Here is a 22,081-nt window from a genome sequence, read left to right as displayed (position 1 = left end):
TGTATTCTTTCCATCTTCTTTTGATATTTTCTGAATCATCCAATATTTTGCCCATGGAATCCTTCAGTATTGAAAGTCGAGGCTTGAATTGTTTTCTTCAGTTCTTTCAGCTTGAGAAATGTTGAGTGTGCTCTTTGCTTTTGGTTTTCTAACTCCAGCTCTTTGTACATGTACATTTCATTATGATACCTTGCTTTATCTTCTTGAGCTGCCTTTTGAAATTTTCAGTTCAACTCTTTTACCGCCTCATTTCTTCTATTTACTTTGGCATCTTTACACTAGAAAGCAAATTTCAGAGTCTCCTGTGACATCCATTTTGGTCTTTTAATGTCTTTTCAATGACTTTTAGCTTTCTTCAACTTCACCATCACTGGCTTTTGTGTTTGGTGCATAAAATTGAATAACAGTGGTATTAATTGGTCTTTCTTGCAGGTATATGCATATTATCCTATCCCAGACAGCATCTTACTTCAAGATAGATCTTAAAATGTCCTTTGTAACAATGAATGTGGCACCATTCCTCCTGAATTTATTGTTCCGTGAAAAAGCTATAGTGCTTCTAAAATGCCTGTTCTGTTTCATGAGGATAAGAACTTGAAGGCACCATAAGTTTGGATGGACTTGCATGTTTATCCAATCACTGCTAGGCTACTGGTTTCACTGTGGTCTTCCAGGAAACTACCAAGTAGGTCAAACAATGCCAATTACCTGGAAATGGTATATTGAATGAACTCCAACTCCACTTTTCCTCTCCCAGTGGTGTGATGTTGTGGGCTAATGCACTGGACTGCAAGATTGGTTTGAACCACAAGGTTGGTGGTTCAAGCTCACCAGCCACGCCTAGGAAACCCTATAGAGGGTTACTATGAGTCGGAACTGACTTGATGGCACTTAACAACAACAATGATTGCCAGGCTACTGGTTTTCAAGGCGACGGCAGAGCTAGGGAAAGGGAGATGGGAATAGTGCAAGTTAAAATGTCATAAAACTTGCTGTTCGTATTGAGACTTGGTCATTTTTCTTGAATTACTTGATGCCGTTGGTTAATTTCCAGTGTTCCCATTGTTCTTATGACAAGAGGATTTATGGAGCTTATTACTCTGACATTTCCATTGAGGTCATATTTATTTAATATTTACATGAACATTTTGTTCCGGTATACAGTTTTAACTAGCTTTTTTAAAATCCCAGTCTGAGATTGTTGTTGTTGTTGTTGTTGTCTTTTATTAGGAAAATGTATTATGCTCACAGATGTATCCAATGTCAGCCTTTCTATTTTATTTTACATTTTATATGAATCAGGTTTTCTTTTTTTATTTAAAATTATTTTTACATTTATCTTTATTTCTCTCTCTCTTCTAATATTTTGAAACTGTTTTTCCTATTTCTATTGTACTACAAGTTTTGTAATTACATGTTTGTGGTGGTGGTGGTGGTTGTGTGCCTTCAAGCTGGTTCTGACTTACAACACCCTGGGTAGGATTTCCAAAGCTGTAAATCTTTATGGGAACAGAAAGCCTCTTCTTTCTCCCAGGGAGAGACTGGTAGATTCGAACTACTGACCTTGAGTTTAGCAGTCTAGTTTATAATCCACTATACTACCAAGGCTCCTTGATTACATATTAAATATCTAAAATTTCATATTTCTAACAAAATAAAATTTAACTGCCATAATAAATACCTAAAATCAGAGTTCAATAAATTTTTCAAATAATGAAAGACTAATTATTGCAATGTATCTTGGTGTCTCTGGTTTGGGAAGACTTGGGACAATGTTAATAATCACTGCTTTTTAATGAGTGGCTACTATGTGCCAGACAGGATAAGTAACTTTCACTTGTTCTTCATAATAACTGTAAGAAATGTGCTAATGTTATACATTTACATATTATTAAGCAGACTTAAATAATTGAAGTAAGATGCTCAAGGTCAAATAACTTCTAGGTAATAATATTGTGATTCAGACTTAGTTCTATCAAATTCTAGAACCAGTTGTTACTTTTGTTTAGTGCTGTTGAATTGGTTCTGACTCATAGCAACCTTGTATAGAGTTTCCAAAGAGCAGCTGGTGGGCTTGAACCACTGACCTTGTGGTTAGCAGTCCAGTGCTTATCTTACAGTGCCACACCAGGAATCCTAGAGCTAAAGTTGTAGTGCTTCTCAAATGCCTGTTGTCCCTTTTCATGGGGATAAGAATTTGAGGATACGATTGGGAAAGATTTGCATGCTTATGGGAATAGATAATAGAAAGTTATCCCTTTCACTATCTCTCATCAGACAAAAATTTAAATATAGAGAAGCAAAAGGAAACATAATGCTAGATGACAGCTAGTAGCCTAGAAAACACGTTACAGTATAGCCTGGAAGGAAGGAACAGCTGGGAGAGTAAGAAGGAAGCCAAAGAGACAGAGAAAGGCAACCTATTTTGAGTGAAAGGGCCAGATGGGAGATGAGCAAGGACAAAAGGGGCCACGTGGGTAGGTGTCATCAGTTAGAGGGCAAGTAGCTGGAATTTGATCAATCGACAAGAATTTATTTACTGGACTCTCGGGCACTGCAAGAGATACAAAAGAATGTATAGTTATCTTGAGAATGATAATGATGTAGACAAGACAGATGGCTTAAACTGGGGCATTAATGCTGAAGGAACAGCTAGAGACAGAAGGCAGAAAGTAGAAGGTTAAGACGGTCCCCTATGAGCTGGCTAGAATGTCAATCTGGAATTTTTGTGAAAATGGAAAGAAATAAGTCAGAGGAAACCCTGTTGTTGCTATTAAATCAAAGGTAAATGGTCTGAAGATAAGGGGGAGAGATGCCAAATCACATACCCTTTCTATTTCTGCTTTTGTAGAAATTAAAAGATTACTGATGATTTATCATCATGTACTCATACATGCGTATGCCTTGTAGACAATGCATTGCATCATAGTCTCTAAATCTGCCCATTTAGCTAAGGTTGGGTAGGGTCTGCAGGATGTGACTAAGACTGACTCAGGCTGACCACCTTGGAAAACATTAGTCTTTTTTCTTTTGGAAGAAGTCGGAGAAAAGGTTTGTAAAGTGCCTGAAGACATTCACCAGGTAAAGAATATGCATTCCCTGCCCTTGCAGTAAAAATATAGCAAAGGTTAGTTGGTGCCAATGCACGCACAGCCTGTTTCAGAGGCATGGGGAGGAAAGAACCTTTTAGGAATAGACTTTCATCAATCCATTTGTTTATTCTAAAGTATCTACTGAGTGTCTTTCCTAATAAAAACAGTAGTTATCATAACGACTTGTTGTTGTCTCGGGTCTTTACATATGTGATCTCATAAATGTCCTCACAACCATAATAGGAAGATGTTGTTGTCATCCCCATTTTATTAATAAGAAAAATGAGAATCTGATATTACCTGATTTGCCCAAAGTCACATAGTCAGTAGATGAAGGAGATGATCGATCTAAGGGTCACAGTTGAGTAGCAATAGCAACATAAAAAGTGGAAAACTTCGTTGGAGATTTGAGGAATGGTGGGAAGGCAGCAGCATGTTCCAGAAACCAGGGATAGGAACACTTTGAACATGACTCTCTTGGCCATTGTTTCATCCATGCACCTGCTCATCCAATACAGATTCACATAACAGGCAACCACAGCCTTGGTAGTATCAGTCATTCAATGGCAGTCCTGCTGTGGTACTGTTGGTGAATGCGCTAGACTGCAAAGTCAGTGTGATCCACAAGGTCAACTCCTCAGAAATGCTATACAGGTTGTTATGGGTTAGAACCAACTTGATGGCACTTAACAACAACTTACCACCACCTCAAGCAGTGCTGAATGACTTTTCTTTTTTATATAGGTATAGCAGCAACAATGGGTTCAGGTATAGCAGTGATTGTGAGGTTGGAGCATAGGGTCTCTATGAGTTGGTACTGACTAACAACAACAGTATCAGCATCGTTAATCAGTGACTGACTTTTAAAAGGACATGTCAGATCTCCTGGACATTTGACTTCAAGTGCGACATTGGTGAGGACCTAGTTAGAGCTATTTGGAACAATAAATTACTACTGAGAATTCTAGTTGTCAGTGCCCTGGAGGGCACTAACAGGAATGAGTCCAGGGGTAAAACGTCCCCAGCAATTGGGCACTGGAGTAGCTCACGGAAGCTCAGAGGACAGGCAAAATGTAACTGCTCCTCAAGATGCCAAGTGGTCTGTGAAGTGCTACTATCCTTTCTTATAAACCCAACAGAGAGCAAACTTACTTATTCCTGAAGGCAATGGAACAAGCGCCTAAGTTAGAAAATGGAGACGTTTCTGGCAGGATGCAAATAAAAAACTGGAATTGTACGTGTTTACGTAGTGAGTGGAAGTCGTCGTGGCCATAAGCAAGCTGCTGTTGCTTCTCTTGGTTCAGTTTTCTCATCTATGAAAAAGCTGGATCTGATAGCCTCCAAGGTGCCTTCCAGCTATAATATTTTATTAGGTTTCCAGATGGTTAATGTAGATGAAAAAATAAAATCTTTGTCGATTTATAATTATGTTCTGTAATTGATACAACATCAGATTTCCCTCCTATTAGGAACTGTCGTGGGAAAATGACCCAACAAATGCAGAATTTACATCTTTCCCAGTCAAAAAAGCATAGCGCTCCATCCTCTCCCAATGCTGCCAAACGCCTGTACAGGAACCTCTCTGAGAAACTCAAGGGGAGCCACTCTTCGTTTGATGAGGCCTATTTCAGAACAAGAACTGACCGGCTGAGTCTCAGGAAAACCTCGGTGGTAATCAAACTCTTCATTCTTTTCTTGATTTGACTTGTTTGTTTGGGTTTGGGGTTAAGGAGGTTCTGAAATGGTCCCCGTTTACTTCAGAACCTGACGTGTACAGTTTTATAAAGGGTGAGACAGATCCAGGTAAGACAGGGACCATAGAGATGTGTGTGATTAGCTAAAGTTTGAGCAGGTGTGAAATTTTTCTCTGCTTTTCCATTTTCCATGAGGCCAAGGAAACCAATCTCAGGAAACCAGTAGTCTGACAAACATGGTATCAGATTCATTAGGCTCTGTGAGCGTTCCAGTGTTCATTCAAATATTGATGGGACCATTTTATTTACTTCTTTCTAACGTATAACTCAAGGAGCTCTGGTAGTGGTTACGAGACAGGCTGCTAACCTCAAGGTCAGCAGTTCGAAACTACCAGCCATTCCTTGGGAGCACGATGAGGCTTTCTGCTCCCATAAAGATTTGCAGCCTCAGAAATAGAGTCACTATGAATCGGAACCAACTCCAGGGCACACTACTGCCAATGTGTAACTCCCATGTTTCCCTAAGGGATTGGAGACAGAATTCAGGCAAAGAACATAGTAATACAGTGCACTTAGAAATAAGTAGATAAAAGGAATGAAAAGAAAAAATTTTGAAATGGAAAAATAGATAAACTAAAATCTTAGGCAAATATCCAATGAGGGCTGAGAAAAGGACAATTGCTCTTGAGTAGATTCCAATTCAGAGCAGTCCTAAATGTGTCAGATTAGAACTGAACTCCATAGGTTTTCAGTGACTAATTGTTCTAAAGTCAGCTGCCACGTCTTGCTTCCCAGCTACCTCTGAGTTGAATTGAACCTCCAGTCTTTCAGTGAAGCCACCAAGTGTCCTGACTTCGTGCAACCTGGGGACTCCCAAATACAGCCAAATATAGTACCTGAAATTTTTCGTTAGAAGTCAAAGCAGAAAGGAAAATGCAGTTGATTTTAACTAAATACATTAACTAATAACAGAATGGTATAATGTGGAGAATGGTATAAAAAATAGTATTGGTGGCATTGAAGATGGTTTTTCTCCTATGTTGTTAAGTTCTGACTCATTGAGACCCTGTATATATAGGGTTTCCAAGGAGGGGCTGGTGAGTTTGAATCACCAACCTTGTGGTTCAAACTGACATTGAGGTCCTGTGCTTTATCCCACAGTGCCACACCAGGACCATATAGTCCCTTCTTATATGGGTCTTCAGTAAAAGCCCAGGGCATACTATTAGCATACTGAGAGAGGATATTTCTCCAGGGAGGTAATGGCACCATTTGTTTAAGCTTAAAACCAAAACGAGTCCTAGCCCTTCCCAATAGAAGCATGCTAGTTTGCCAACAAAAGCATGAAGAAGGGAATTACTGAAGAGTGAGAGCAAATATGGCACAAGAGAAATGAAAAATACCAAGAATCACAAACAAACGCTGAACTGTGGATGGGGCAGCATCTTAACTTTGAAGTCATTTGTTTTCTAGTTTGGTTTCTCATTTCAGATTCATCTTCTGGGAGGGCTTGGTTGTGGTTGAGTTGTGGCCTAAGCATCAGAGGCTCTTCAGTTTGGCAGATTGTCGACAAAACACTTTTCCATTCAGCAGGTTGTCCTACTGCAAAGAAAGCTGTCTACCAAAATAGCTCTCTCCCCTGGGTCCTACTGTCAAAACAGCATTTGCATAATAGCTTTGTATTTCTCTCAAATTCAAATCATGGATTATGCATTCAGCTAAAGTTGACCTGAAGCTTTGATAGGGAGAATCGATTTTTGTTGAAACTAAATAAAACCTGGCTGCTTAAACATTTGGTCACTGAAGTCTCAAAAAAAACAAAAAACAAATTCACTGCCAGCGAGTCAAATCCCACTCACAACGACCCCATATAGAGTTTCCAAGAATGTAAATCTTAAGGGGAATGGCTGGTGGGTTGAACCGCCAACCTCGAGGTGAGCAGCCCGATATTTAGCTCACAGCCCCACCACAGCTTCTTCACCTAAGACCCACCACATGTTAATCAGATGAGTTCTATGCTAGCAAGGTATTTCCGCAGAGGGGATAACAGCACCATTTGGTTAAGCTTAAAACAGAAATGAGTCCTAGTCCTTCCAGATGGAAGCATGCTAGAGTTTGCCAACAATAACTTGGAGAAGGGAGTTACTGAAGACTGAGAGCAAATATGGCACATGAGAAATCAGCATTATCAAGAATCACAAACAATGTAGAACTGTGGACAGGGCAGCATTTTAACTTTTACTGAAGATCCATGTAAGAAGTTAGTAGAGGGCAAAGAACATCTATAATTTCAATATTTTCAAAGACCAAACAGCTCTCAGAGACAACACCAGATTGATGTCTAAATAGTCCATTCTTCCATGAGCTACAGGTACAATAAATGTGTCTAAGGGAATGCCAGAGCTTTGCTCCTTTGCTTGTTAGTCATCCTCTAAATGAACTTTTCAGTGGAGCCCTATTATCTTTAGCTATTTTTTTCCCCTATAGGTGATTTGTAGCCTACAAATATTCGATGTCTGACAGTCTCAGGCCCAGAGGCAATTTTCCACCCAGTTGCTGACACCCTCTCTAGACTCCACCATTATGGTCCTCAGCCCAGGACTCAGAAACGTCAAGTGTTCATTGGTGGGGCTGTTCGTGATAAAGTGTGAGGATTAGGACAGAGAGGAGCCTGGGACTCTGGCCATCTGCCTGCAGACTCATAGGGAAGAGTGATGCATGTAGCATCACTGTATAGTTTAGAACAATGACTCTTGCATCAACACGGAGCAGGGCGAGAGAAGACCAGGATCCGTAGCAGGCAGCTCATTGCCATGGTCCAGGGTAGAGATCTTAACAGTCTGAGCAACACAGAGTCATGGGATAGAGAGGAAGAGGATGCATTTTAGAGAAACAGAGAAAGTATACTCTCAATTCCAAGCAAGTCACAGAGGAAAACGACTCGCAACACATTATCTATGCCAGTGATCCCCAAACTGTGTTCTGTAGAGCACTGCTCTAGGAACAACTTAAAGCAGTGAGTGTTTCTCAGTCTTGGACAAAGACCATGTACCAAAAAAAACAATGATAAACATCTTCTGGGATCAAACAGTATTTGAAATGTCATATTTTCCTCTCTTGGATAGTCAGTTGTTGTTGTTGTTAAGTGCTGTCAAGTCGATTTCCGACTCATAGTGACCCTGTACAGGGTTTCTGAGGCTGCAAATCTTTACGGGAGCAGAAAGGCTCCTCTTTCTCCCACGGAACAGCTGGTAGTTTCGAACTGCTGACCTTAAGGTTCGCAGCCCAATTCGTAACCACTATGCTACCAGAGCTCCTTGTCACAGTTACGTGTTAAAAATTACTAAAGGTTCTAAGAAGTCCTACAGCAAAGTAATGGGAAAACTTGGTGTAATCTAATATTTACCCTATTTATTTGACCAGTGCATCAACATATACAGATCAGTATCCAACATGGGGTTTATTGTGGGGTCCCTGGACTATACTGTTGTTGTGTCACCTGTACGTGGGAATGTAGTCACTGAAGTAGTCTCTAAAATTCAACACAGCTAAGCTGCAGAGGCAGTGTTTTCGGAAACTGCTGAGCTGTCATTGTCTTTCTTCTCCAGAACTTCCAGGGTAACGAAGCCATGTTTGAGGCCGTCGAGCAGCAGGACATGGATGCTGTCCAGATCCTCCTTTATCAGTATTCGCCCGAAGAACTGGACCTCAACACGCCCAACAGCGAGGGCCTGACGCCCCTGGACATCGCCATCATGACCAACAACGTACCCATCGCTAGGATTCTTCTAAGGACAGGGGCCCGGGAAAGTCCACATTGTAAGTAAACTGGATACTAAAGACTCATACTGGTAAAACTGGTTGTTGTTGATAAGTGCCATCAAGTTGGTTACAACTTCTAGAGACCCTGTATAGCGTTTCTGAGGATTTTTAAAATCTTTGTGGGAGCAGAAAGCTTCATCTTTCTCCTGTGGTATGGCTGGTGGGCTCAAACCACTGACCTTGTGGTTTGTAGTCCTGTGCTTATCCTGCAGAGGCACTGCCGACTGCTAAAACTGTTGTTGTTAAGTGCCATTGAGTCGGTTCCAACCCATAGTGACCTTACCTAGGGTTTCCAAGTAACAGTGAGCTTGAACCACCGACCTGCAGTCTAGTGCATTAACCCACAGCGCCACACCAGGACTGTTAAAACTAGAGACCTGTTTTATACCACAGGATTCCCCACGGTTGTCAGGTCAGTTCTGACTCTTAGCAACCCTGTAGGACAGAGGGGAACTCCCCCAGAAGATTTCTGTCTTAGGCCAAGTTCTCTAGAGGAGCAAAACCAGTGAAGCTTATATATGTCCCAAGTCCGTTCTGACTCACAGAGTGGCAGGAGTGTTGAACTAAGGCCATCAGATTGGCAGGTTAGATGACACTCAGGCAGGCAGGTCTGACAGGTAGGAAGACAGGTTTCTGATGACTCCCAGGATCAGCAAGTAATAGAGCAGGGCACTGGCTTGAGTCCAAAGAACTGGAGGTCAGAGAACAAGCAAGATCCAGACCCAGCAGTGAGCTAGCAAGTCTTGCCTGAGTATCCAATATTATTGGAAGCAGGTCACACCCTCGAGGACACTTACTTTGAATTGATTGGCTGCTCATAGCAGACCTCATCATAGTTGATTACATTATATTAGGTCTTATTGTGGGGGACAGCTATTGCAACTTGGGCTGCTAACCTCAAGGTTAGCAGTTCGAAACTACCAGCCATTATGCAGGAGAAAGATGAGGCTTTCTGATCCTGTAAAGATGGACAGCCTCGGAGCCATCTCTCTGGTACACCACCACCACCATGGGGGATAACTACATCTCAACTGCCACACCACTGTCAATCCTGGCCCAGTAAATTGACATAAAATCTAAACGAGCATCATTTCCAAAGCTGTAAATCTTTATGGAGGCAAACTGCCAGATGTTTTCCCCACAGAGCAACCGGTATGTTCAAATTACCTACCTTCCGGTTAGCAACCAAGCTCTTAACCACCGAGCAACCAGGGCTCCTTGCCACCAAATAGCCATCACTAATAGCCATTGTGGGGAGTCCTGGTGTGGTGCTGCAGGGTCATGTACTAGGCCGCAAGGTCGGTTTAAACCACAAGGTCGGTGGTTCAAACTCACCAGTCACTCCTCGGAACTCTTGACAGGGTTGCTGTGAGTTGGAACCGACTCAAAGGCACTTGACAACAACAGCAACAATGGGCTCCAGTGTAACAATGGTTGTGAGGAGGGTACAGGACTCGGCAGTGTTTTGTTCTGTGGTTCAGAGGGTTGTTATGACTCAAAACAGACTCCACAGCACCTAACAACAGCAGCAATCTGCAGAACAGAAAGGTTTGACTAAGGATTGGCATAACTTTCAGGACTTTTGTGCCTATCAAAAAAGGAATTGTGTCTCAGCTTAGCATCAATTTTCATTGTAAATGGAGTATACTGATTGGTATTAAAAGGGGCCTTCAAGGGACTTTCTCTGAATAATTGATCCTGAGCTTTGAAATATTAAGTGAGATTATCTGGGTGAGGCTGTGGAATAGCAGGTATACCTAGAAAAAGCATGTGTATATGTGCGTGTTCATATCTCTGTGTCCACAGTCAGCGTGGGGCCTTTTCATTCATCTATTTGTTGTGTAGACACTGCGTGCCAGGCACAGCTCTAAGGTCTAAAACTGCAGTGACAAACAAGACAGAATCCCTAGTGGGGGGAGCTCCCAATAAACAAATAAATAGATGAATTCATATACAAGGAGGCTTCAAAGTTTGTGGAAAGAGTTCATTATCTTCTCATTCCATTTTTCCACAAAATTTTGAAAGTCCCCTTGTATAAACATAAATAGTAATAATTGCTGAGAATAAAGTAAAATTGATACATGATTAGAGATTGATGGCAAGGGAACAATTTGAAATAAGATAGGCAAGCAAAGTCTTTCTGATACCATGGACTTTAAGCTGAGTCTGGTGTTGGAGAAAAATACTGAAAATACCATGAACTGCCAGAACATCAAACCTATCTGTCCTGGAGCAAGTACAGCCAGAATGCTCCTTAGAAGCCAGGAAGGCGGCACTTAGTCTTGTGTACTTTGGGCATGTTGTCTGGAGGAACCAGTTTTGAAAAAGTGCAGTATGCTTGGTAAAGAGGTGGTCGGAGGAAATGGGGAAGACTCCCCACCCCTAAAGAGATGGCTTGGCACCGTGGCAGTAGCAACAATGAGCTCAAACCTGACAATTGTAAGGAAGGCACAGAACTGGGCAGTGTTTCACTATGCATCAGAACCAATTCCATGGCACCTAGCAACAATAGCAGGCTAAGCACTGGACTACTAACCACAAGGTCAGCAGTTCAAACCCCGCAGTGTCTCTGAAGGAGAAAGATGAGGCTGGCTCATAAGACCTAAGAGTCAATGTTTGAAACCCAGTATAGGCTCACTTTGAACCAGAATCAACTCCATGACAGTGGGCTTGTCATTGTGGTCTGTTTAGCCATATAAAGGAGGGAACTATGAGAAGATGAGGGGGGAAAGTTCTAGGCAGAGTGAACAGCAAACAGGAAGGCTCCAAGGTGGACAGGAATGTCAGGAACAAGAAGACCAGTGTGACTAGGGAAAGGTGAGCAAAGGAAAGAGTAACAACCAAGTGAAAAGTCACTGGGAATGAGTCATGCAGACTCTTCATGAAATGCTTAGCTTTGATTCCTAGTGTAACAGGAAAGCTTTGTTGTTGTTAAGTGCCATTGAGTTGGTTCCGACTCATAGCGATCTTGGAGCAGCTAGTGGGTTTAATCTACTGACCATGTGGTTCAAACTGACCCTGTGGTCCAGTGCTTATCCTGCATCTCCACACCAGGACTCCAGTAGGAAGACAGTGAATGGTATATTCTGCTTTACATTTTAAAAGTTCACTAAGATACTTGAGGAGTCCTGGTGTGGTGTCTAGGATAAGCACTAGACTTCCAGGTTCGTTTAAGCCGCAAGGTTGTTGTTGTTGTTGTTATGTGCCATGGAGTCAGTGCCGACTCATAATTCACCAGCTGCTCGTTGGAAACCCTACATAAGGTCGCTTTGAGTCAGAACAGACTCAATGGCACTTAACAATAAAAAGACAGTTAATAGTCCCAGAGGAGTTGTGAAATGAGGAAGATCAGATAAACCAGTTGCTATCAAGTAGATTCCAATTCATGATGAACCCACCTGTGCCAGTAGAACTCTGCTCCATAGCATTTTCTATGGCTGATTTGTCAGATGTAGATCACCAGAACTTGCTTCCAAGGTACCTCTGAGCAGACTCAACCCCCCAACCTTTCCTTTCAGTTAGCAATTGAGCATGTGAAGAAAGACTGGGGGGGGGGGGGGGGGGGGGGGATATAGAACAAAACAATCCAGTTCTCAAAAATTGGTCTGACTATGAGTGGAGAAACCCCTGCCACTATGGTCCTAAGATAGCCTCTGACCTGGAACTGTAGTCATTCCCGGAGACCTCCATTCACCCAACACTAAGCAGATTCATAAAATAAACATCAACACCTGAGAGGAACCACCATCAATTATATGAGATGAAAAGGACAACATTTGCCCTAAAGCAAAGATGAGAAGAAGGCAGGAAGGGGAAGAAGATCCAGGGAGCCCAGGGTTCTGACACACTATGGGAAGAGCATCCAATGTCATGGAACACTTAATGCACAAACTATAGAATGGAAAACGAATGCACTCTCTAAGCTTTCATCTAAAGTATCATTAAAAATGAACAAAGGAAACCAGCCAGAGCTGGTGAACGGGTCAGGAGCTGTATAAAGCTGTATAAAGAAAGACAGATGGCTGGTTCAGAGAGAGGTGCTAACTGCTAAAACCAGAGTGTCAGGGACAGCACTGGTAAGCAGTGCTAGAACTCTGGAGATTTTATTTTTTTCAACATTATTAAGATATAATTCTCAAACCATTCAATTTACTCATTTAAAATGTACAATTTAATGGTTTTTAGTATATTCTCAGAGTTGTACAAGCACCACCACAATCAAATTGAGAACATTTTCATCACCCCCAAAAGAAACCCCATACCCTTTACCGATTAACTCCCAACCCCCGCCCCTCCCAGTCTTGGGCAACCACTAATCTACTTTCTGTCTCCATAGATTTGTCTACTTCGGGCATTTCATATAAATGGTACCCTAGAATAGATGGCCTTTTGTAACTGACTTCTTTCTGATGTATTTTGAAGTAGGGCTGATAGTACTTATTACCAATAAACCAAAGCAGTTGCTGTCAAGTGAATTCTGACTTGTGTTTCAAAGTAGAACCCCATTGGGTTTTCAGTGGCCATGACTTTTCAGAAGGAATTCTGAAGGCTTTTATTTCGAAGCATCTCTCAGTGGATTTGAACAGACAGTTTTTCGGTTGGTAGCATTTGTTCCACCCAGGGACTTTGATAGTGCCTGCTCAGTGTAAGTATTTCACAGTCCTTGCAGGCCTCCCCGGAACGGCTGGGACAATATTATGTCACACGTACCCCGTGGTAGGTGCAGTGACTCCTTTAACCCTTACCATGAATGTTAAAGGATTAACCAAGTATTTGCCTCAGTGCAAACTCTGACCCAGTGGCCACTAATGGCTCTGAGCCACAGTTTTAATACTTCCTTAAAGAAAAAAAAATTAGTAAACTCGTCAAATTGTTAGTATCACTAATGCTTATTTACTTACTTCCAAGTGGTGAGGCCCAGAAGGCTGAAAGAGAAGCAAGCAAATATGTACAGGTCACATCTCTGCTCCTCAATTTCAAAACCAACCACCATCCAAAGTCTCACCTTAAACTAGGTACAGAGACCAAGCCTTGTATCAGAAAACTTTTTATTTTGAAAATGCTAAGTTCACCACAGACTCCTGGTGTGGTGCTGGAGGATCAGCACTGGACTGCGAACCACCAGGTTGGCAGTTCAACCCCACCAGCAGCTCCTCAGAAACCCTGTACTGGGTCGTGATGAGTTGGGACTGATTGCACAGCCCTTAACAATAACAACAGAGTTCACCACATCCATGTCAAAGAAAGGGAATATATTCAGTAGGGTTTGGGGTCCACAAAAGAGCTCCATTGTCAAGGTGTTGTTACTCCTTTTCTGATGGAACTGGCAGATTTGAGGGAATGGACAAATAAGACTGGAAAGAAATCGAAAAGCTTCTTTGCTGCCTTCATATTTATTCTGCAGTAATGTCTGTTGCAAGGATCCAGTGGGAGAGGGGTGGAGAAAGAGTCAGTGGGTCTGAACATGGAGAATGCAGACTGAGCCCCATTCTATAAGAACAAGGAGACCATTCATCCAGATGTTGCCACGGCCATCCTGCACTGGCTGGATCAAAAACATCAGTCCTACTTACCTGAGACACTGCAAAGAACTCTGCATTTCCCATGAAAACAGTAAGACCCCCAGTCTCCCAAAGCCCCTTTGTGCATATTTAAACCTCCATAAAAGAACCCAAGTCCTAAATATTTCATTAAGACTCAAAGAATATGTGATTAAGAGATCCAGGGCTTCCCGTTGTCATCTCTGGATGATGTCATCCTGCAAAGGACCAAGTCACCCTACAAAGCTGTAAATACAGTGAGAGATACACCAGCGGATTAGCCATAGGGAAATTCCATCTCTAACACTCACGGGAGCAGCAGCCAAGAAATCAAATGACATATTGCAATAGGCAAATCTGCTGCACAAGACCTTTTTAAAGTGTTGAAGAGCAAAGATGTCAGCTTGAAGACTAAGGTGCACCTGGCCCAAGCCATGGTATTTTCAGTAACGTCATATGCATGTGAAAGCTGGACAGTGAATAAAGAAGATAGTAGAAGAATTGATGCTTTTGAGTTATGGTGTTGGAGGAGAACATTGAAAGTACCATGGGCTGCCAAAAGAACAGATCTGTGTCGGAAGATGTGCAGCCAGAGTGCTCCTTGGAGGCCAGGATGGCCAAACTTCGTCTCTCATACTTCAGACATATTGTCAGGAGGGACCAGTTGCTGGAGAAGGATATCATGTCTGCTAAGGTGGAGGGTCAGAGAAAAAGAGGAAGACCCCCAGTGAGATGGATTGGCAAAGTGGCAGCATCAGTGGGCTCAAGTGTGGCAACAATTGTGAGGTTGGCCCAGGACCAGGCAGTGTTTCGGTTGGTCGTGTGTAGGGTCACGATGAGTCAATACTGACTCAATGGCACCTAACAACAACATTGCCTTGGCCACCCAAGAAGTCAAAGAGAAAGTAGCATTCATCTAGAGACTCACACTTATATAGCAAATGCATATGAATATCGATTGCACATCGACGAAGTATCCACATATGTAATCTCTGGCCTTCACACTAACCCTGCCTAATGATATTATGAACTCCACTTTGAAGATGTAGAATTTGTATGTCTGAGAGGTTAAGTGATTGACGGATGGTCACCCACCTAACAAATGAACAGAGGGTCAGACTCAAATCTGTGGGACACCAGTGACCTGGGATCCTTCTGCATGAATATCCTGCCTTCCTAAATAACCCATAGGGTGAGCTGTGGCCACTGGGCCCTTGCATATTTCCCTTTGCACTGTTTACTTAAATTCTACAGTGTATTTCTTGGTTTTATTTTATGCACTACGGTGCCACTCCTATTAGAGAAAAGCAGACTAGAAGAACACAATCTGTTTTGGGGAATTTAAAATCCACTTTACGCTTCGGTACAGAAGACACAGAATTGCTTCTGTGAATGAGTATGAACCAGCCCATGAGAAAAATCACAGTCTGCCAGCCGGAAGCAGCAGCAAACACCTGCCACCAACTGCTCCCCAGAAGCTGCAGGGGCAGGATGTCAGGAAAGAAATCTTACCGCGATGCCTTCTTAGAGGGCTTTACACGGTACCACTACGGATCTGCACAACTGGTTACTGAGGTGGGACTTGTATTTTCTTCACTGATACCAATGAGAACATTGGGGAAAAAAAAGTCAGAGTCCATTCAAAGGTACCAAACTAATATGTAGCTGAGCCATAGTTCAAACCCAGGTCTTCTGGATCCACACTTTAGCACTGCAGTAGGCATGCATTGTGTTCAGTTTCTTCCTTCCTACCCTCCTTTAAAGACAGTTAAGGATTTCAAAGTAATGTGTAGGGTTTCTAATAAGGTTAACTTTCTTTCTTCCATTCCTCTCTTAGCTTCTTAAAACTAGTCCAATACTCTTTCCACCATGACAAAACTCAAAAGACAGTCCTCAGTGACATGTGCGATTGTCCCCATTTCACAATAGGAATCACAAAGATGCAGATGGCTTCAGAGATGTAACTCCAAAATTTATCTTCCAGTCTTTAAGTCTACAATCACAAAACTCTGGAGGTGTTCTTTAAAAACATGACTTGCAATCGAATCATGTACCTTTGCTTACTCATAGGAAAAGTCTCAGAAATGGTCACCTAACCTTGCACCTTACTCTGAGGGTAAATATATGCAGAATCCCACTCTACTCATTGGATGAATCCACTATTTTTATTCAGTGATTTTTGTTTTTTCCTGTTCTTCCTACCTTTAATAAAGTACAAAGTAAGATTCACTCCTTATGGAAGAAAACATCAGATGGTACTGAAATAGAATCCCAAGTGTTTCCTCTGAGACTGGTATCCTGAGCTCAGGAAATGGGCACAGAATCTGGAAGAAGGAACAGTGATGTTCAGAGACACTTTAAACATGGAGGGCTATGCTCCTAATGGTTTTATACCCACCCACTCCCATTCAGATGTCATGACGCATGTGCAATTGAACAACTGCTATCTGAGAAAGACTTACTGTCTTCACCGATAAAAGCCCCCAGTCACAAGGTCTTAAAAGGTTTCCAGCATCCACCCAAGGTGTAACAATTGGTCTCTATTCACCTGGAGCAACAGAATAAGACAGAGAGTCAGGACTAGGTGGAGGAACTGGAATGTTTGGCTAATTGCCTCCATGAACAACAGTCCTTTTTGCCAGGAGACCAGAAGAACTGGTTAGGGCTGGGTCACCATCACTGAATGTTTTGATCACAGGTTCTATAGAAGAATCTTTATCTGAAATGGGAAAAATACAGAACACAATTTCAAATTCTCATGGAATCTAGAATTTCTGGAGTCCTGGAGGCTGGGTAAACCCAGAAATTATTGTCCAGAGATAATCTTTAAACCTATAACCAAAAATATCCCTGAAGTCTTCTTAAAGCCAAAAGCTAGTTCAACTTGAGAGTCCTAGTATGGAGCTGTAAGATAAGCACTGGACTTAAAGGATGGTTTGTACCACAGGGTCGGCAGTTCAAATTTACCAGGCGTGCCTCAGAAACCCTATACAGGGTCACTATGACTTGAAACCGACTTGACAGCTCTTAACAACAGCAACAAAAACTAGTAAAGAATGTCTTGACAATTGTGCCCTTGTAACACCTATCTATATGGGATCTAACTGGAGCAATTGGATCTATATGGGATCTAACTGGAGCAATTGGAAAGATTAGATAGGGAGATTAGGGGGCAGTGAGCTGAAGTTAATGGCAGAGAAACAGCTTCAAAAAGGAGGTGGGAATGGTCACACAACTTGAAGAATAGCATGACGGTCACTAGAGTGTCCATGTAGACTGTTGAACTATGTTCTGCTCTGCAGATTCTCAACATCAACAATAAAAAGAAAAAGAATAGTAATAAAAACCCCTAGTCATACATCCCTCCTTCATTCTCAGTAAGCCACGCCCTGCCCCTAAACTCAAACCCCAGCTGGACGGTGTCCACGACGGAGTTCTGGAATCAGCACTGAAGGCCTTACCTTTCCAAGGCTGCCATTTATTTGGCATCATTAAGGACCTGCTGGCAACACAGTAAAGAGGCGATTTCTGTATGGGTAACTACCATGTATGAAGGAGCTCTGGGTGGTAGAGTGGGGAAGCTCTTAGCTATTAATCCAAAAGTCAGCAGTTCAAATTCACCAGCTGTTCCATAGGAAAAAGATGTGGCCGGCTACTTCTGTAAAGATGCTCGGCCTTGGAAACCCTGTTGGCTGGTCTACTGTGTCCTCTAGGGTTGTTATGAGCTAGAATAATCCGATAGCCGTGGAACTGTGAAATGAGAATCTGATCACTGCCATGGGTGTTTGTCTCATACCTTTGACCCTAGTCTTTGGCACATACTTGTTGGTGTTAAATGCTGTTGAGTCAGTTCTGACCCACAGCAACTATGTGTAGGGTTTCCGAGGAACAGCTGGTGAGCTTGAACCGCTGATCTTGCAGTTCAAATTCACTTAGCAGTCCAGTGCGTTAATGCAAAGCGCCACACCAGGACGTAGTAGGTACTCAGAAATTTTCAGTGGAAATTTTAGTCCCCTGAGTAGCCTGGCCTTCTGCTACCGTGAATGGCAGGTGTTGAATTTTAGCATACATACATACATACACACACAACGTGTACGAAAAACCTTTCAGTCCTCCAGGGATTTATACTTTGGGTATCTTCTGCTGTTGTTTTTACTTTGGCAAGTAGACTGGTTTTCCAGGCACTGTTGTAGACTTTGGTTGTAGATGCAGCCTGGTCGTTTTCATGTTTACACTGCCTAATAATGTGGACCAGTGAGGAGCATGGAATGCTCCTGATTTTCAGGGTTTCTAACAACTCCCCTAACTCTATTCTTCCTTCTCTCCATACTCTCTCTGCTCCCTCTGCATTAGTTCCACTGTCTCGCAATTGAGGCCACGTCACTCAGAATTAGTTGTACTTGGTTACTTTATAAAATGGGACTACAGAGTTGCGGTCATGTGAGTGAGTACAGTGCAGGTACCAGTGTTAGAATGTCAGCAAACCTCTCAGGATGCCCACCAGTTTCTGTGGTAGTTGGAGGCTCTCAGGGAGGCTTGTTGGTGCGAGGCTGGTTGAAGGCACGTCTGAGAGGTGTGACTATAAACTAATGAGGCTGGCTTTGTGTAAACAAACACACCAGAAAGTCCACAATCCAAACGAGTGTTATCCTTTAACATGGTCCTCATGGGAGGCCCCACACTTGCTCCAACAGAGCTGCCATTTCTCTAAACACTTTTGGAATTGTCCTCAGAGCCAGTTTATGAGAAAATCTGACTCGTTGCTTAGAGTCACACCTGATTTTTGTTCCAAAACAGCGCTGCTCAGCGTCATCACCCTCCAGGTTCACCAGACTTGGCCTCAAATGATTTAGAGCAGTTTCCTGAAATCAAATCCACCCTCAAAGAACCAAGATTTGAAGCCATTAAATATTAAAGAACAAGCCTTCGGCAAGTCCTCAGAATGAGTCCCCAAATATTGTTAGCTGCTTCATTAAAATAGGTGTCTAAATCTGCACTCCTGGTGTGGCACTCTAGGAGAAGCATTAGACTACAAACCACGAGACTGGTGGTTCAGCAGTTCAAAGCCACCAGCTACTCTTTGGAAACCCTATTCAGGGTCTCTATGAGTCGGAACCTACTTGATGGTACTTAGCAACAACAAATACTCACTCTGTCTTAACAGCTTGCATATCATACCTGATCTGTGATACCTCCCCTCACCCGTGGTGCTCAGCCACACCAGCCTCCATTCCATTCCCTGCACATGCCCAGCTACTCTTACCACGGGGCCTTTGTACTAGCTGTTCCCTCAGCTTGGAATGCTTGACGGCTTTTCAACTTGATCATGACATGGCCAACTCCTTTTAACAGTCATATCTCAACTTAAATGTCACATCTTCAAGATAGATTTCACTCAGCCACCAAGTCCAGGAACTACTGTCACTTAACTGTTTTCGCATAGCAATGATCTCTGTATGATATTTTTCTCTATTTTTAGTTCTCTATTTTCTGTCTCCCCTTCATTCGAATGTAAACTCGATGAGAGCAGGACTTTTTAATCACTGTGGCATCCCCAGCTAATAGCTGTTGTGAAGTGCTGTAGAGTTGCTTCCAGATCACAGCGAGATCCTGTACAGGGTTCCCAATGAGAGCTAGTGGGTTTGAACTGCCAACACTGCAGTAAGCAGACAAGTGCTTATCCTACACCAGAAATAGGCACTCAATAAAGATGTAATGAATCAGTTCCATGACTACTTTCTTTGAAGGATGTAAATGTGTTATTTCTTTTTAAGGAAATAATTTTACTAAATATCAAATGAATTGGCCTTTTTTTCTTTTTTAGAGTTCCAAATAATTGTTTAAAGTTAAGGTGGCCACAGCCTAAATTCCAGTTACCTGCTCCCCAAGCATTGATAGCTGGCTTTTCATTATTTGCTTTTTACTTTTAAATATCCACGCAACACAGAATATGTTCTCCCTGTCAAAAATGAAAATACATTGTGGATAAGTTACCATGACCTTTGAGAGTCCACCCAACACACACTCAATCCTCGATTCCCCCAATATAAGCATTGATATCAATGCTGTGTGTGAGTATCGACTTTCTATCATGTGTTTTCACACACATGACAAAACCAGAAAATAAACAGTACTTTTGTTCATTTATTTTTTATTTGTTTTTTAGTACAGCTAAAAATCAAGTTCCTTTGTAGCCAATTCTGACTTCAAATCCCACTTCTGTTGCTTACTATAGCTATGGGTAAGTTCCTCAACCTCTCTAGGCCCCAATTTTTTCATTTGTAAAATATAAATAATAATTGTGCCTACTTGTACTATTATTATACATTGCTGTGTTACAAACTGCCCCCAGAACTTAGCAGTTGAAGACAACTGACATTATCTCACACAGTTTCCCCGGAAGGGTCCAGAATCTGGGGGCACCTTTAACTGGGCCATTGTGGCTCCGGATCCCCAAGAGTTTGCTGTCACCTAACTACTGATTGAGAGGGAGTATCTGCTTTCAAGCATATTCAGGTGACTATTGGCAAGAGTCCTCGCAGTTCCTTATTGTGTGGGCCTCTCCTTCAAATTGCATCACCGTGACACTTGGTTGTCTGCAGAGCAAATGATTTGAGAGAGACACCAACCAAGATAGAAATGTCTTTTTAATAAGCTGATCTTAGAAGTGACGTACTGTCATTTCTGCTAAATTCTGTCGATTGCTCAGCATAACTCTGGGACAGCGTAGGAGCAGTCTGCACCAGGATGTCAATTCTGTGTAATATTGGGACCCTCTTAGAAGCAGGTTACCACACTACCTAGCTAGGATTCTTGAGAATTAAATGGAATAATCCTTTAAAAATATTTTGTAAATGATCCAAACAAACAAAAAAAGGTAAGCTAATATAATTCTCAAAAACAAAATAAACCAACCCAAGTGTTTCTGGCAACAAATTGAAATAGTTTACCCTTCTGTTGCATAGTGTATGTTGCAAAACACTGCTCAATGCCAACATTTTCTACAATTTTTAGAGTTTTATGTTCTAAAACTATACTACCCAACACAGGACTGTGTAACTCTTGAGCATTTGAAATGTTATTGTTGTTGTTAAGTGCCGACGAGTCGATTCCGACCCATAGCAACCCCATAAAGGGTTTCCAAGGAGCCACTGGTGAGCTTGAACTACCAACATTACAGTTCAAATGACTTTGCAGTCTGACACATTAGCCCACAGTGCCACACCAGGACTCCATTTGAAATATAACTAGTCTAAATTATGATGTGCTGTCAATATATAATATATGCTGAATTTTGGAGGCTTAGTGTGAAGAAAAAAAAAAAGGATATAAAATAACTCATTAATAATTGTTAGGCCTATTACATGTTGACTGATAATATCTTAGATATACTGTGTTAACTAAAATATATTAATAACATTTAATTTTACCGATTTCTTTGTATCTTTTTTTTTTTAATGTGGCTAGGAAATGTAAGCTTATATAGCTCACTTTATATTTCTGTGGGACCGCACTTGAAAATATTGGCAGAAGATATGGTTATCTTGTTTCATAGTTAAGCCCCCTGTGACGTGGTTGGGTAATCTGTTTTGGATTTTCTAAATCATTTGCTCAAGGGTTTTTGTGTTTATTTCAGAGAGGATGTCATTTTCCCATTGGAGATTGGTCAGAAAGTCACTTTGTGTGTCATTATCTCTGGCTCCTTAAAGAACTGCCAGTTACAACCTAATTTACGTAATACAGTCTTTGTGAGTCCATGTTTTGTTGGAGCATTGCAGGAAAGAACATTCCAGAACACCATGTCAGTGTGTACTAAGTTCTAGGAAAAGAAAGTTCTACCCTAATTAAAATGAAACACTTAATCTCCAAATCCCCAAAATATTTTTTTTGAACTATACTCTTAAAAATCTTTGGGAAAACCTGAAAATAAGGT

General features: G+C 41.9%; 1 protein-coding gene across 1 annotated transcript in view; it reads left to right on the top strand.

Annotated features, from left to right (window-relative positions):
- The window catches only part of ANKFN1 (ankyrin-repeat and fibronectin type III domain containing 1), a 222,935-nt gene that overhangs the window by 26,486 nt on the left and 174,368 nt on the right, over positions 1-22,081 (top strand). The window contains exons 3-4 of the mRNA XM_006833645.1: positions 4,562-4,763; positions 8,395-8,605. Of these exons, the coding sequence (XP_006833708.1) occupies positions 4,562-4,763; positions 8,395-8,605 (413 nt within the window). The remainder of the gene's footprint in view (positions 1-4,561; positions 4,764-8,394; positions 8,606-22,081) is intronic.

The sequence above is a fragment of the Chrysochloris asiatica genome, unplaced genomic scaffold, assembly GCF_000296735.1.
Source record: "Chrysochloris asiatica unplaced genomic scaffold, ChrAsi1.0 scaffold00007, whole genome shotgun sequence".
Lineage (NCBI taxonomy): Eukaryota > Metazoa > Chordata > Mammalia > Afrosoricida > Chrysochloridae > Chrysochloris > Chrysochloris asiatica.
Note: the sequence above shows the minus strand (reverse complement) of the source record. Positions and strands in the feature narration are given on the sequence as shown.